This window comes from Girardinichthys multiradiatus, chromosome 10 (assembly GCF_021462225.1).
Source record: "Girardinichthys multiradiatus isolate DD_20200921_A chromosome 10, DD_fGirMul_XY1, whole genome shotgun sequence".
In the NCBI taxonomy this organism is placed as follows: domain Eukaryota; kingdom Metazoa; phylum Chordata; class Actinopteri; order Cyprinodontiformes; family Goodeidae; genus Girardinichthys; species Girardinichthys multiradiatus.
In genome coordinates this window covers 35,729,387-35,743,835 of record NC_061803.1, presented here as the reverse complement: position 1 = coordinate 35,743,835, position 14,449 = coordinate 35,729,387, and the positions used below count along the sequence as shown (strand labels likewise).

Here is a 14,449-nt window from a genome sequence, read left to right as displayed (position 1 = left end):
GCAGTGACGCACCCATCTAGCACAAGTATTGGACCAAGGGAATGCCATGATATGGCAGCACAAACCATCACTGATCCACCCCCATGCTTCACTCTGGGCATGCAACAGTCTGGGTGGTACGCTTCTTTGGGGCTTCTCCACACCGTAACTCTCCTGGATGTGGGGAAAACAGTAAAGGTGGACTCATCAGAGAACAATACACGTTTCACATTGTCCACAGCCCAAGATTTGTGCTCCTTGCACCATTGAAACTGACGTTTGGCATTGGCATGAGTGACCAAAGGTTTGGCTATAGCAGCCCGGCCGTGTATATTGACCCTGTGGAACTCCTGATGGACAGTTCTGGTGGAAACAGGAGAGTTGAGGTGCACATTTAATTCTGCCGTGATTTGGGCAGCCGTGGTTTTATGTTTTTTGGATACAATCCGGGTTAGCACCTGAACATCCCTTTCAGACAGCTTCCTCTTGCGTCCACAGTTAATCCTGTTGGATGTGGTTCGTCCTTCTTGGTGGTATGCTGACAATACCTTGGATACCGTGGCTCTTGATACATCACAAAGACTTGCTGTCTTGGTCACAGATGCGCCAGCAAGACGTGCACCAACAATTTGTCCTCTTTTGAACTCTGGTATGTCATCCATAATGTTGTGTGCATTTCAATATTTTGAGCAAAACTGTGCTCTTACCCTGCTAATTGAACCTTCACACTCTGCTCTTACTGGTGCAATGTGCACTCAATGAAGACTGGCTACCAGGCTGATCCAATTTGTGAGAAAGAGTCCGCTGTATAAACCTCATTTCGGTACCTGCACTTTCTTCTCCTCAAAATAATTATTTGTTGTAGTTTTAAAATCATTTTTAGCAGCAAAAATGCAAAAACTGCGACGGCTCTCGCCATTTTTGATATTGTAGTTACCATGCAAGGGTGCAAGATGATGACGTAACTCCTAGTGTCTCATTTCTGCAATTTTGGACGCTTGTAACCTGCGCATTCGAGCCCTTACGTGCACTTTTACAAAGTGCACACTTCATGGCGTAGGGTGTAGTGTGGGTATTGGGACAAGGCCATCCTTCAAATCGGGCAAAAGGACACATTTGTCGGCAGCATTTGACAGACCTTCCGCCCGGCGCTGTGACGTAATCGCCCCACAAGTATGGACTTGGAAGGATCCAGCCCCTGAATTGGGACACACCCTCGGCCTGCACATGGATCCTCCTCCTTCCTGTTTATTGACCAATAGTAGAGGAGCTGGAGAGAAGAAGGCAGCCCTCCTCATTTGCATAATGAAGCAGAAATGCATACAGTAAAGGAAAAAGAGAGACGAGGAAATGTAAAAAGAACAAATGCATGTCTAAGGAAAAGGAAAAACAAAATATATACATTTCTGCTTTTATTTTTTATTTTGTCAGGATCGGTCCTCCACAGTGAAAGAGATTGGAATATTTTATTCTTAGTTTGTGGGTTTTAGGCAGCTTTTTGTCAGCTAGTACTGATGATGACCTGTCCTGGTAAACAAACCAAACAAACGGATAAAATACCAGTATTGTGAGTAATCTTTGAAATGGATTGTTTTCCAGTGTATTGTTAAACAAATGACTTATCTCTGTCTCTTCCTCTGTAGGGTGTTTGGGCTAAAATATTTCCCGGGGGCCTGAGCACCTTTTAAAGCAGGATTGGGGAACCTTTTCTCTACCAGGGGCCATTTCAATTTTCAAAAAGTCCTCTAAGGGCCACACTCAAATTGAATAGCCTATTAATGCAACAAATATAGATTCATAAAACCATAGGTTTAGTTGCTGCACATTTATTTTTGCAAACATTTGTACATTTCAGTTTTTTTGTTTTCTTTCACCTTTCTTGTTGCCCTGCGATGGACTGGTGACCTGTCCAGGGTGTACCCCGCCTCTCGCCCATTGACTGCTGGAGATAGGCACCAGCTCCCCGCGACCCACTATGGAATAAGCGGTAGAAAATGACTGACTGACTGTTTTCTTTTACATTTGGTTTCTTTCAAAATACAAAATAGTGTTATAAAATACCACCCAAATAAAACTGAGGCACGTACAGTTGATTGTACAAATATTTCTCAGTTTTACATCAACAAGAAGTAAATCTTTTTTCCAATATAACCAGTTAAGGTGTTTTGAAAGCCATAAAATAAGCATAATGGTGCTCTGTTTGACAATTGCTGCATTAAACACTCACGTAATGTGATGACTGAAACTGCTTCTCATTAGCTAGGCGTCTGATACCTGCTGGAAGACATGTTGATGCCACACGCAGTTGATTTTCCAGATTGGAGTCAGTAAGTCTTGAGCGGAAGCGACTTTTTGCCAGAATCAATTTAGAAAAGAATTGCTCACAGAGGTATGTTGTCCCAAACAGTGATACAATCTTGAGTGCATGTCTCCTCGGGTTTGGAAAATCCTCAACACTGACATACAGTTTGTAGAAGTCCAGCAAAGGAAGGTTGTTGTATTTGGCTTTGAGCTCATTGTTGCTTTGAAGCTCGATGATCTCCAGTTGGAGGTTGTCTGGCACATCAGATGGTTCCACATTAAAAACAAGAGAAAAATAATTAAAATCTCTTTCAGTGTCCTTTAGCGTTTCCTACATATCTTCTGCCATATCAGTGATTCTGTCAGCAACAGTTCTTTGGGATGTCCGAGCTACCGCACCCTGTTGGCGGTCAGACGTCTCGGAGCTCCTCCGGTCCTTTGACTCCAGAAGCAATCACACACTATATCTAACACTGACTCTTAAAGGAACCACTCTCAAACAGTTTCTAACTTTTATCTCCTTTAATCTAAATTAAGGCAGAGGAATGATTACAGAGATCAGCGCTGATCTCGGATCGTCGCCGTCTGTTAGAGGATGACAAAGAGCCTCGATAGAAGGTCACATAGTTTTTATATCTGGCACTCCAATGCAATGGATGTTCCCTCCCTCAGTGTTTATCAGTAGACTGTGTCACCATTGTGGTGTCTATCTGGTAGTTTGTGTAGTAGAGGGTGTCCATCCTTAATCTAAGTGTGCTGTAGCTTTCTAATCATACCAGTTATACCAGCTGCTCCACTATCAAACCCAGTGCCCCAGCTTCAGGTCATTTATGACAAACCTTGGGCCATTTATCTATGGAAGAAAATCGTTACCATATTTCAAATGAAAAAGCATTTACAGAAATGGGTAGCTCGGTCAGCAGGGAACTGAGGAAGAGCGGCGGCTGACGTCACTCTGCTGCGCCTGCCGCTTGGAATGCTTTTTCGTTTTCGAGTTCTGGGCAGTACTTTGCAGGCAGACCACAAAAACGAAAAAGCAATATCTGCTTTGTTTTCTTTTTGATTATGGCATAAAATGTGCAGTCATGAAGAAGAAAATGCAAATAAGATGATTGATTACTAATTTTATTTATGGGTCAAATAATGCAGCCACATTCTTAAAATGAAAAAGCATTTCTGGAAATGCTTTTTCATTTTCATTTTGACAAATAAATCTCAAATGTCTTTCTCTTTTTCATTTTAATTAAGTGAAAGAATGAGCTGTCTTGAAGAAGAAAATGAATAAGATTATTGATTACTAATTTCATTTATGAGTCAAACAATGCAGCCACATTCTTAAAATGAAAAAGCATTTTCAGAAATGCTTTTTCATTTGAAATATGGTAACGATTTGCTTCCATATTTATCCTTGTACTGTGTGTCGATGAGCATTCTTATCCTATTGTAACAAAAGGGAAACATTAGAAATTATACTTTATTTCACTATGGTATAAATGGGAAAAACAACTATGATCATATTAATAAAGGTTATTCCTAACAGGGACAAACTGATGCTTTCAAATAATTTTACTTTGTCAGGAACTAGCAGCTCTACAGCAGCAAATTCTCCATTTGGCATGAGGTTTCAACTTCTTAGCTATTAATTCACTCACCACAAAACTTTCTTTTATAATATTGTCTCTGTCGCTCTGTGGTCTTATAAACGTTGATTGTTGCGCATCCAAACTCCGACGAAGCGCTGTAACTTTATCAGTCAGTAACTGCCTTCTTGGCTCCTCCAGTTCAAAATGCTTACTCCTGTAATGGCGCTCCATATTGGACTTTTTCCATCACTGCCAGCACCTCCCCACAAACTAAACACGGGTTTGCTTTTCATTTCGACGAAAAAATAGTTGTTCATCTATTTCTTTTGAAAAACACGACATTCTGCGTCTACTTTTCTTTTTTTTTTTGTGCCGTTGCCATGATTGAGACCTGTCCATTTCATGTTGTGTTCACTGACCCTGATCCTGGCTCGAATATCTGCATTACTGACGCTTATATATCAGAAATACCATTTCTTATGGGTTTTTTCTTCGCCAAAACTTAATTGTTTTATTTGTTCACTTGGAATTGCTTGGCGGGCCGGACAAAAGGATTACAAGGGCCGTATACGACCTGGAGACCGTAGGTTCCCCACTCCTGTTTTAAAGGTTCCGGAAGAAACCATAATAAATTGAAGGGGAGGAGTAAATTGTATGCAGTTTAGTGTTAAAGACTTAAGCCTAGGTAGAGACTTGTTTTAGAGATGTTTAGTAATAATGTTTGTTAAATAAAGTGATGTTTTAGCTATGTTGTCTGTATGTTAGTGTATATGTTTGTTTCACCTGTCATGGTAGGTCTGTTAATGGGAGGGGCTATAAAAGGTTGCAGGTTAACAACCTGAGTGTGGCTGTAGCTGTGACAATGTGTGACCTGTGTAACAGGGTCTCCTACGTGTATGTCTTCAGTGTTGGTGATTAAACACCCAGTGGGTCTGCACCTTTTCTCTGCCTCAAGCCTCCTGCCTTAATCAGCTGCCAAGGGCCATTCTAACAGGCAACTTCAGACCAGCATATTAAAAAATCCTCTTCATCTGCATCAAGAGCTTTATTTGTACGGTAAAGTATATCTGATACTGTGAGACACAGTAAAAACAGAGACTTTACCTGTGAATTGCAACAGACAATTCCCACCCTCAGTGGGCTGTTTGAAGACACAGAGCACACTGAAGTCATTGACTTAGAATCACTTTTACCAAACAGAAAAGTGACCACTGCTGGGGTCAAGCCACAGATCAATGCCGTTTAAAATTTTACTCATTGTGATGAGGCATGGATGTTATAGTAAAGGAGAAAACCATAGCGTGGTGATGACAAAAACACAGGAATCCTTGTTTCAGCTTGTTTTCAAGGAATGTGGTGGAGGTGTTGTCGGGACACGTTGGGATGATCTCTGTGGTTGATTTTCTGTAAGAACGGAAAGCTGACGGAAGGATTTTCACACGCAGAAAAACATCATTTTAGACTCTTTTTAGATTCTTTGGTGTTAATCACAAATGAAAGAGCTCAGGGTTCAATCAGCTGCACACACACTCCTCCATGCTTTACTTTACTTTACTTCTTCTAAATTATAAGGCAACTCCAACAGCAATAACCCACTTGACCGATCACAATCTACCATCTAGAAGAGCGGAGGAGGGGGAGGGGGTGGTGGCACACCTCTAGTTGTTGAAGGAGGAGGACGTACAGATGCTGACACAGGAGTAGGAGGAGGGGGAGGTAGACTGGTACTGTAGGCAGCGGGAGGCGGAGGAGGTGGCAGGAAGCTGTTGTCCGACAGGTTGATGGTTGGTGGAGGAGGACGGGGTACAGAATCTGACCGAGGAGGAGGAGGAGGAGGTAGATTGGTACTGCTGGCAGCAGGAGGTGGAGGAGGGGGCAAGAAGTTGTTGTCCGACAGGTTGATGGTTGGTGGAGGAGGACGGGGTACAGATGCTGACTGAGGAGGAGGAGGTAGATTGGTACTGCTGGCAGCAGGAGGTGGAGGAGGGGGCAGGAAGCTGTTGTCCAACAGGTTGATGGTCGGTGGAGAAGGAGGGGATGTAACTGCTGACACAGGAGGAGGAGGAGGAGGAGGTAGACTGGTGCTACAGGCAGCGGGAGGTGGAGGCAGGAGGCTGTTGCCCGACAGGCTGATGGTTGGTGGAGGGGGAGGTGGGGGGTGATCTGAAGGGGAGGGGAAGGAGGGTGGAGGAGGGAAGCTATTGTCCATTGAGAAAGGAGGAGCCGGCAAGTTTGTGGCAGAAACAGGGGGCGGTGGGGGAAGCAGACCGCTCCCTGTGGGTTTAGTGGGTATAGAAGGTAGAGGTACAGCGATGCCGTGGGTGGACCTGTTGATGCAAAACAAAAGGAGAGCAGTCATGACTTCTAAACATGTCCAATTAAATCGGTTATGAAAGTCTGTGGAAAAAGTCTTCCCAATGTAGTGGCTAGCAAAAATATTCATAACCTTTGAATCTTTCTAAAAAAAAATAGCAAAGAGGCTGATGGTAACTGGAGGAGCTGTAGAGATTTACAGCTTAAGTGGAAGACATATTTTTGTCAAACCCCTCCTCTAATATGGCCTTGATGGAATAGTGGTAAAATACTATTCAGCCCCCTTTACTGATAACCTAAAATAATATCCAGGTATACCAACTGCCTTCAGAAGTCACTAGTTAGCAAGGTTTCCCTTTGTTTGATTTATTCTCAGTATAATTGCAGGAATTGAAAGGAAGGAGAAAGATGAGACCAAATTTGGACTTCATGGTGTACAGCCAAAATGCTAACACCTCACATCGCTCTGAATACACCATCCTAGAGATAAACCATGGTGGTGGTGGCCTCATGCTGTGGGAATGTTTTTCTTCACTGAGGACAGGGAAGCTAACCCTAAATTCAGTTCAGATTGGTCAGCATGGGTGAAACTGGGTGGAACTAAAGATAGGACAATACTGGAAAACAACCTGTTACAGGCTACATAAGACTTGCAACCTAGGTGGAGATACACCTCCTGGCAGAACAACAACCCTAAACATGCAGGAAGAGCTACAATGAAATGGTTTAGATCAAAGCACATTTATGTGTTAGAATAGCGTAGTCAAAGTCCAGACCTAAATCTAGGACTTCAAGATTACTGTTCATAGATGCACTCCTTGTAATCTGACTAAGTCTGAGCTATTTCGAAGAAGAATGAACAAAGATTTCAGTCTCTAGATGTAAAAAGAGAGTAGAGACATAACACCAAACACCTACAACCCTAACTGCAAAAAAACTTGGTTCTACAGCACTAAGACAGTACTAATCCATCCACCCATGTGTCTTTTTCTTTTCCCTTCACAATTATGCACTACGTTGTGTTGGTCTATCCCATAAAATCCCAACAAAATACATTGAAGTAAAAAGCACATTTATGTGTACATACACTGAGGGATCTTCAGTTCTGACCATGTTCTCTGTGGTCTGCTGCTCTTTGACCTGAGGGTGGGGGGTAATTGTAGAAGTTCACTGAAAGTGAAAAAACTATGAAAAGAGGAAATATTTCTCAAACTAAAGCATACTTCACCTGGAGATAGTGTCCAACAGAGTCCAGGACTGTGTAGGATATGGGAACTCTCAGGTAACCTTCCTCTGGCTCCTTGCCTGAAGGGGGCGGAGCCTTGGGCTTTGATTGGGTCTTGTCTTTGGGTGTGGTGAAGGGACCGATCTTCCTCCTGGCCACCTTCTCAAGGTGGATCGCGGCAGCCTGGATCAGAACACACAGTCAACAAAACCACCAATAGCCACAATGTCCCGTAAATCTTTAAGTGGGTCTGACTGGGTTCGAGACATGGGCCGGTACAAAGTTCTGGACGTATATGTCAGGACATGATATTTTGGACTTAGTTTGTTGTTTTGTGTTTTTACTTTTGTTTAGTTGTTTCTAGTTTTGTTTTGGCTTCATGTTTATTAGTTCCTTTTTCTCCCTGTACCATCTCCGTGTGTGTTTTGTCTTCCTCTAGCTCTTAGTTTCTTTTGTGGTTGCTTTCTTATTACTTTTTGTGGTATTATTATTATTATTATTATGATTATTCATCCTTGGATTCTTAGTTAGTATCTCTGTGTTTTATTTATGGTAGGGTATTTGTTCTTATCCCAGCTTTAGTTATTGTTTACATTTGGTTTGTTTATTTTGTAATTTAGATTTTTCTTGTGGGCTCTTTGTTTATTCTTAGGTTATTGTTTTTGTTTTTATGGTTTCCCTCTAGTTTCTCTGTGTACTTTAGTTCATAGTTATTCTAGTTCTTTTTCCTCCTCTGATTTATGATCTTGCTGAGTTTGTGTTTTCTGTTTATTGTTTATTAGTCCTTCACTCTTCCTCAGCCTTTGTATTTGTTTCATCTGTTCCTTCTGCTTCCCTGCCTCCTTGTCACACCTGTTCCCTGTTCCGTTGATTACCTGCCTTTGTTATGTCACAGTATATAAGTTGGTTTTGTGTCTTTGTTCGTGGCTGGTTCCTTGTGTTTGTCATACTTCGTTCTCGCCCATGGTCATGCTATGACCAATGCAGTGATTTTGAGAGTTTTTGTAATTGGACTCTGGTTCAGTCCTGCAGTGTTTTTTGCTACCTTTTTGAATCTAGTAAATTAACCGATGAATCATAAAGATGATCCAGCCGAGCTCTTGTCTGCAATTTGGTCCGATCCGAAACCACACCTTGACAGTATGATGACCTCGGATAAAAGCTCAGTTTAAAAAAATGTTTAAACCAAACATGACTGAATTGCTTTGAATTAAAACAGAAAAGCAACACATATTCCTACTGCTACAACAATATTGATTGAATTTGATTTTGATGAACAGACTTGAGCAAAAAGATAAAATGAAGAGCTACTTTTAGTAGATGTTTGTAAAGGCTGTATGCATGGAATATTATCCCTTATACAGAGAGAGTAAAGCAGGTTTAATAAGGTGATATTAGCTGGATAATTAGTTGGGCTATCTGCTCAGGTAGCCAGCCTACAGTCCGCTGCCTTACAGACGTAGCTTATCAAATGCAGTTTTAATGCTATGGCTGGAAAGTAAATTACTGTGAAAAAATAGCATTTGTGCAAAATCCTGAATCAAATAGCTTCCATTTATTGCTGTTATTGTTATTTAATCAACAAATATGGGTAGTATATTAATGTATTTCTTTCTTTTTCACAAAGGTAGTATTTATTGTTTATTCCTTACTCCTACTTTAGAAACTAATTTGGAAACTTTTGGTCACTTTTGTCTCCACCAGGTTCTACCTTTCATACATCAGGCTACTTCTTTAAGATGTTAAATACCAGGTTTGAAGTGGCAGTTATTATCTGATCAATACAGTTTTTTAAATACTATCTATATCTAAATCCTTTGTGCTTTTATTTACTGACATTAATTTTTGTTGAAAATGTTCAATGTAGTACCCTTCCTATTCTTCAGAACTCAGGTACATCTGAATAAATTTAATTATCTTCATGAAGTTTAGTTATTTCAGAGAGGAACTCATATCAGAGTTTAATATCAAGTCAGTTAAACTTTTGAAATATTGATCTGGTCAGTTCAGTAGTAGAGCAGTGCTTATTCGGTTTCAGCTGTTTGGGTGGTAATCAAAATTAACAACAGGTGAACTAAAGGGGCAACAAAAGAGGCAAGGTTATGTAGGTGGATGCCACAGACATTTTTCCCAGGGCCAGTGTCACTACTGGGAGCATAAGGCGGTACCAGGACCCTACAGAGGCTGCACAGGCAGTTCCACTTCGTCAGGGTGGCACATCAATATGAGCCATTGCCAGAAGTTTTGCCGTGTCTCCCAGCCCAGTTTCATGAGCATGGAGGAGATTTCAGGAGACCCAGCAGTTACTCAAGGAGAGCAGGACAGGGCCATCAGAGGTCCTTAACTCATCAGTAGGACCACTATCTGCTCCTTTGTGCAAGAGGGAAAAAGATGAGTACTGTCAGAACCCTACAAAGTGACCTCCATCAGGCCACTGGGCTAAATGTCTCTGACCAAACCATTAGAAGCAGACTTCATTAAGTGAGGCCTGAGGGCCAGATGTCGTCTAGTAGACGCTGTTGATTTCACAGAGGAGAGCAGGTTCACTCTGAGCTCATGTAAAGGACGTGAAAGGGTCGGGAAAAGCTGCGGTGAACGTTAAGCTGCCTGCAACACTGTTCAGCAGGATCAGTTTGACCCCAGTGGGTCAGTGTTGGTCTGGGGAGGAATATACATGAAGACATGTACAGGATAAATGACAACCTGACTGCCATCAGGTATCAGGATGAAGTTCTTAGAACCATTGTTAGAACCTTCACTGGTGCAGTGGTTCCTGAGTTCCTCCTGATGCATGATAATGTTCAGCTTCATGTGACAAGAGTATGCAGGGAGTTTCTAGATGATAAAGGAACTGATACCATTGACTGGCCCCCAAGCTCCCCTGACCTAAAACCTACAGACCATGTTTAGGTCCATCTGTCTAGATTGCACCTCAGAATGTCCAGGAGCTCAGTGATGACCTGGTCAGCATCTGGGAGAAGATACTCCAGAAGACCATCTGTTAACTCATAAGGAGCGTGCCCTGACATTATCAGGCATGCCTACAAGCACATGGGGCCATACTAGCTACTGAGGACCACGCATAGTTGCTGCCCTAACATTTCAGCAGATTGGACCAGTCTGCTGCATCAGTTGTTCAGCCCTCTGTGGGTTGATCATTTTCATCAAATCATGTGGCATCGTTATGTTCCTAACACATTACCCACTCAATACCACTATGAATGTCCAGCAGGATTGTTTCTGCCAGCTGAGATATGATATGCATTTAGATGGGATTCAGGTCGCCCTCTAAAGCAAGCTTCCCCAACATCTCAGCAGAGTACAGCCTGATCTCCTCCATGCCACACTGCACTGTAATTCATGCAACTGGACCCATGACCAAGTATTGAGCGTATATTCAATAAAAAATTATTTATATAGCGCCAATTCACAACACATGTCGTCTCAAGGCACTTTACAAAGTCATTTAAATCAAGTCATACAGATTTCAAGTCAGGTACATACATTCCAATTAATCCTGACTCAAACAGTACAATCGGATTCAGTTTATAATTGAAATTGGTTCAAAGTTTTCTATCTAAGGAAACCCAGCAGATTGCATCGAATCAGTGACTTCCTCCTGGATGAGCATGTAGAGACAATGGACAGTTGCTTGCATTGACTTTGCAGCAATCCCTCATACTGAGCATGCATGTAGCGACAGTGGAGAGGAAAAACTCCCTTTGAACAGGAAGAGACCTCCAGCAGAACCAGAACCAGGCTCAGTGTGAGCGGCCATCTGCCACGACCGACTGGGGGTTTGAGAGAACAGAGCAGAGACGCAAAGAGAACAAAGAAGCACTGATCCAGGAGTACTTTGAATATGAAAGAAAATTGAAACGTTATTGGCTGTAGCTCCTATAGTGCTTCATCTAGGAGAGAAAGACAGCTAAGCAGATGAACTCTGAGCCAGTATTCAAGTCCAGAGGATGAAAGAGAGCACATCCAGTTAGTCACAGTAGAAGCTCAGTCAGTAGCTATGTCTAGGAGAGACAGTACTGTACAGTACAGTACATAGACATACTTTTAAGTATGCCTACATTTCTGTATTAAATGTTCTTTTTTGTAATTTTCTGAGAAACAGAATTTTGGATTTTTATTAGCTGTGAGCCATGGACAGGAATGAATATTTCTAATTTATCACACCTTATAATAATCTAATAAATAGTACGAAAATGACCTGTAGAAAAGAGCTCTTCCCTGTATTTATTTCCGCCTTATAGCTTCTGATATGAGTGTGTGTGTGTGTGTCTCACCAGAGACACCAGGTTGACTGAAGACTCCATGTCTTTCATCTGCATGGCCTGGGAGTCCAGCAGCCTGAGCACGGTGCTGGCCATGCTGTTGATCTGGTAGGTGACACTGGCTAAAGCCTGGGTGGTCAGAGCCTTGGTCTCCTCAACAGCTTTGGTTGGATCATCTGCCTGTGGCAACATTAACACATACAGAAATCATATCATGCCTAATCAGCAATGTTAACTGCCCAGAGTGGTCTTCGCTCACCTGAAGATAGTTATTTTCGCAGTAATCTGCCACTCGAAGAAGGTTGCTGTGGTTTTCAACCAGATCCTTCCTGTCAGCAGGCGCCTTCTGTAATATCCGAGTTATAACTTCTGAGAAGCTGTTTGGTGCTGTCATTTCTCCCATGGCTATTGCTGGAAAAATGTTTTCTTCTATAGGAAACTACCAGGCGCTGCTCGGTGAGGATGGAAAAGTTTTTTCATAGCTCGATCATTCCACGCAGGGAGGTGTTGTCGGCGGAGAACGCGGAAAATCCCTCAGGGGGGAGATTTCAGAGCGGCTGTTCTCAGGGCAGGGCTGCTCCAGGTGGACCTGAATGAGTCTGGGAAACAGGAAACACCTGTCTTCCTTACAGAAAATATATACATTTATTATTTCGCACAATACCTTTTCACATAGGTTACAATTTACACAACGAAATTCTTTATTATAGTAGACGTGCCTCCAAGCAACATAAATCCGCACTAGCGATATTTTTAAAATCCACTAGAGGTCAGTATTGCCCACAGAAAATGACTTCTAGATCCTAAAACTGAAGGTGTGAAAAACTTGTATTCTTACAGGCTTCTTCTACATGTTAATATCAGACAAAGATAAACCAAGTGAAAAAAGTGTTTTAAATAGTGATTGTATTTATTAAGGGGAAGACATTAACCAAAACAAGCTGTTTTTATGTGTTAAAGTAATTGCTCCCACTTTGGGGGCAAAAATTCAGAGGTGGGCTTGCTTCAGAAGTGTGCTTCAAGCTAATAGCTGCATCTGCCTGGACATTCTCCTTCAAGATATTCTGGTAGAGAGCACAAATTATAGCAGGTCTTTCAGGTCCTGAAGCTCAGAGCAGCAACTTTCCATCATACTGCCACCACCATGTCTGAGTGTCAGTCTGATGTCCTTTTTTTAAAAAAAAAAAAAGCTGTGTTAGTTTTAGGTCAGATGTAATAAATTACATACCTTCACATTTTCTTTCTCTGCTTTTTTTGGCAAGTGTGAGACTGTATTGTAGTATTCATATTGAAAATCTCCCATGGATGCACTTTTAGGGTGTAATAAATCCAACTTTATTTATAAATGAATAAATTTCAGTTTCCTGCTTTAACAAATCGTTTGGTCATCTCCGACCCATATTTGGACATTTAATGCAGAAAACCAGTAGCAGGATTTGTGTCATCGTTTTGTTGATGGACTTGAGCCACATGCAAAAAATCACTCAGGAGGCAGATAAAAAGTTTTACAAGCTTATTTTTGCACAGGAATGAGTTATGGTGTGAGGCCTGGGACTGAGGCACGTCTGAATAGAGAAGGAAGATCAGGTAAGTATGGAATTGATCTGGGTGATGATAGTAATATAGAAGAGCGGGTTTGCTTACAGGGTTGAAGATGAGAATCCTCCAGGGAGGGAGTGAAGTGGAGCCTGGGAGTTTGGCATACAGTTTGTCTGATGGCGATCTTTTCCTACATCCAAGGTGGAGGTTCAGGGCTGTTTCCAAACAGCAGAGGGTGAGCTAGATGCCTGTACTTGCAGCTTGGTGATGAGACACGTTGGAGGGTCCGCAGGGTTTGCTTATGCCTGAGGCCAGGGAGAACGAGGAGCTTAGCGGCTGCCAGTTGGAGCTTGATCCGAGAGGGGATTCTTGGAGATCTTGAAACTGTTCTTATATGAGAGTGACTGGAACAGGAACCAGGACTAGGAAGTTCACCTGGGAAGGAGCAAAGACAACGAGGTAAGAAACTAAGATCTCGTAAGGAAGATATCAATAGCTCTGGCCAGTTCAGTTACCACAATCGGCAAACACTCAGGTGCTGGCAACCTGCTCCTCATATACCCCTCCTGATGATGGTAATGAGCTACCCCTGTCAACCTCTCACCCCAGGAGCTCAAGCGACACCTAGTGGTGAAGCAAAATTAATAGCAAACAAAATACAGAAGACAGGATCTCCCAGACATAAAATTTGCATGACATGGTTAATGAGACAAACATTTCCTCAACAGCTTAGAGTTCTAAAGGTTACCAACAGGGAAACATCCGACAGCATATGAAGGCAATGATTTTAGACAGGATTGTTAGAACTAAATAAAACAGACTCTGTAGACTTTTGTTGGGTAAAGAGGCCAACAAATGTTACTTAAACATCACAGCTGTGAAAAAAACTGACTTTCAGTTGTTAGTTTTTCAACATTAGTTCGGAAAACTTGTGCCTGTTGCAGGCTTAGCTTTCTACATCACCTGTGAGTTTTCAGGTAACTTGACAGATCTTCTCCACTATCTCTAACAGACACTGGCAGTCCCACAGTCTGGTGAAAGCACTGAACTGGTGGAGAACATCAACAAAAGTGGATGCCTTCAAAGTGCCTACAGGTCTTTTTTATAAGTGCCAAACCTCTTCCTTGTCAGATTATATATGTTAAAATAATTCTTAATAAGTTGAAGTTTAAATAGTTGGAACTCCTGATGTTGTTTTCTTCTCATCCTACAGAAGATCTTCAGTG

At 42.0% G+C, this 14,449-nt stretch overlaps 1 protein-coding gene across 1 annotated transcript; it reads right to left on the bottom strand.

Moving 5' to 3' along the window:
* Nucleotides 1–4,889: 4,889 nt before the first annotated feature.
* On the bottom strand, nt 4,890–12,280 carry abi3b (ABI family, member 3b). Its single transcript, XM_047376420.1, has 5 exons — nt 11,944–12,280; nt 11,697–11,864; nt 7,405–7,584; nt 7,264–7,316; nt 4,890–6,190 (listed from the first exon to the last, which is right to left on the bottom strand). Exons 1-5 carry the CDS (start codon nt 12,085–12,087, stop codon nt 5,482–5,484), a joined length of 1,254 nt encoding a protein of 417 aa, XP_047232376.1. The 5' UTR covers nt 12,088–12,280; the 3' UTR covers nt 4,890–5,481.
* Nucleotides 12,281–14,449: the final 2,169 nt, after the last annotated feature.

What these genes read in the sequence shown, in the direction of transcription:
- abi3b (XM_047376420.1), bottom strand. Translation starts at nt 12,087, where the DNA reads ATGGGAGAAATGACAGCACCAAACAGCTTCTCAGAAGTTATAACTCGG. An exon ending in GCGAAAATAACTATCTTCAG is followed by an intron (nt 11,865 to 11,943) that starts GTGAGCGAAGAC and finishes ATGTTGCCACAG; the next exon opens with GCAGATGATCCAACCAAAGC. An exon ending in AGAACTGAAGATCCCTCAGT is followed by an intron (nt 6,191 to 7,263) that starts GTATGTACACAT and finishes TTGCATCAACAG; the next exon opens with GTCCACCCACGGCATCGCTG.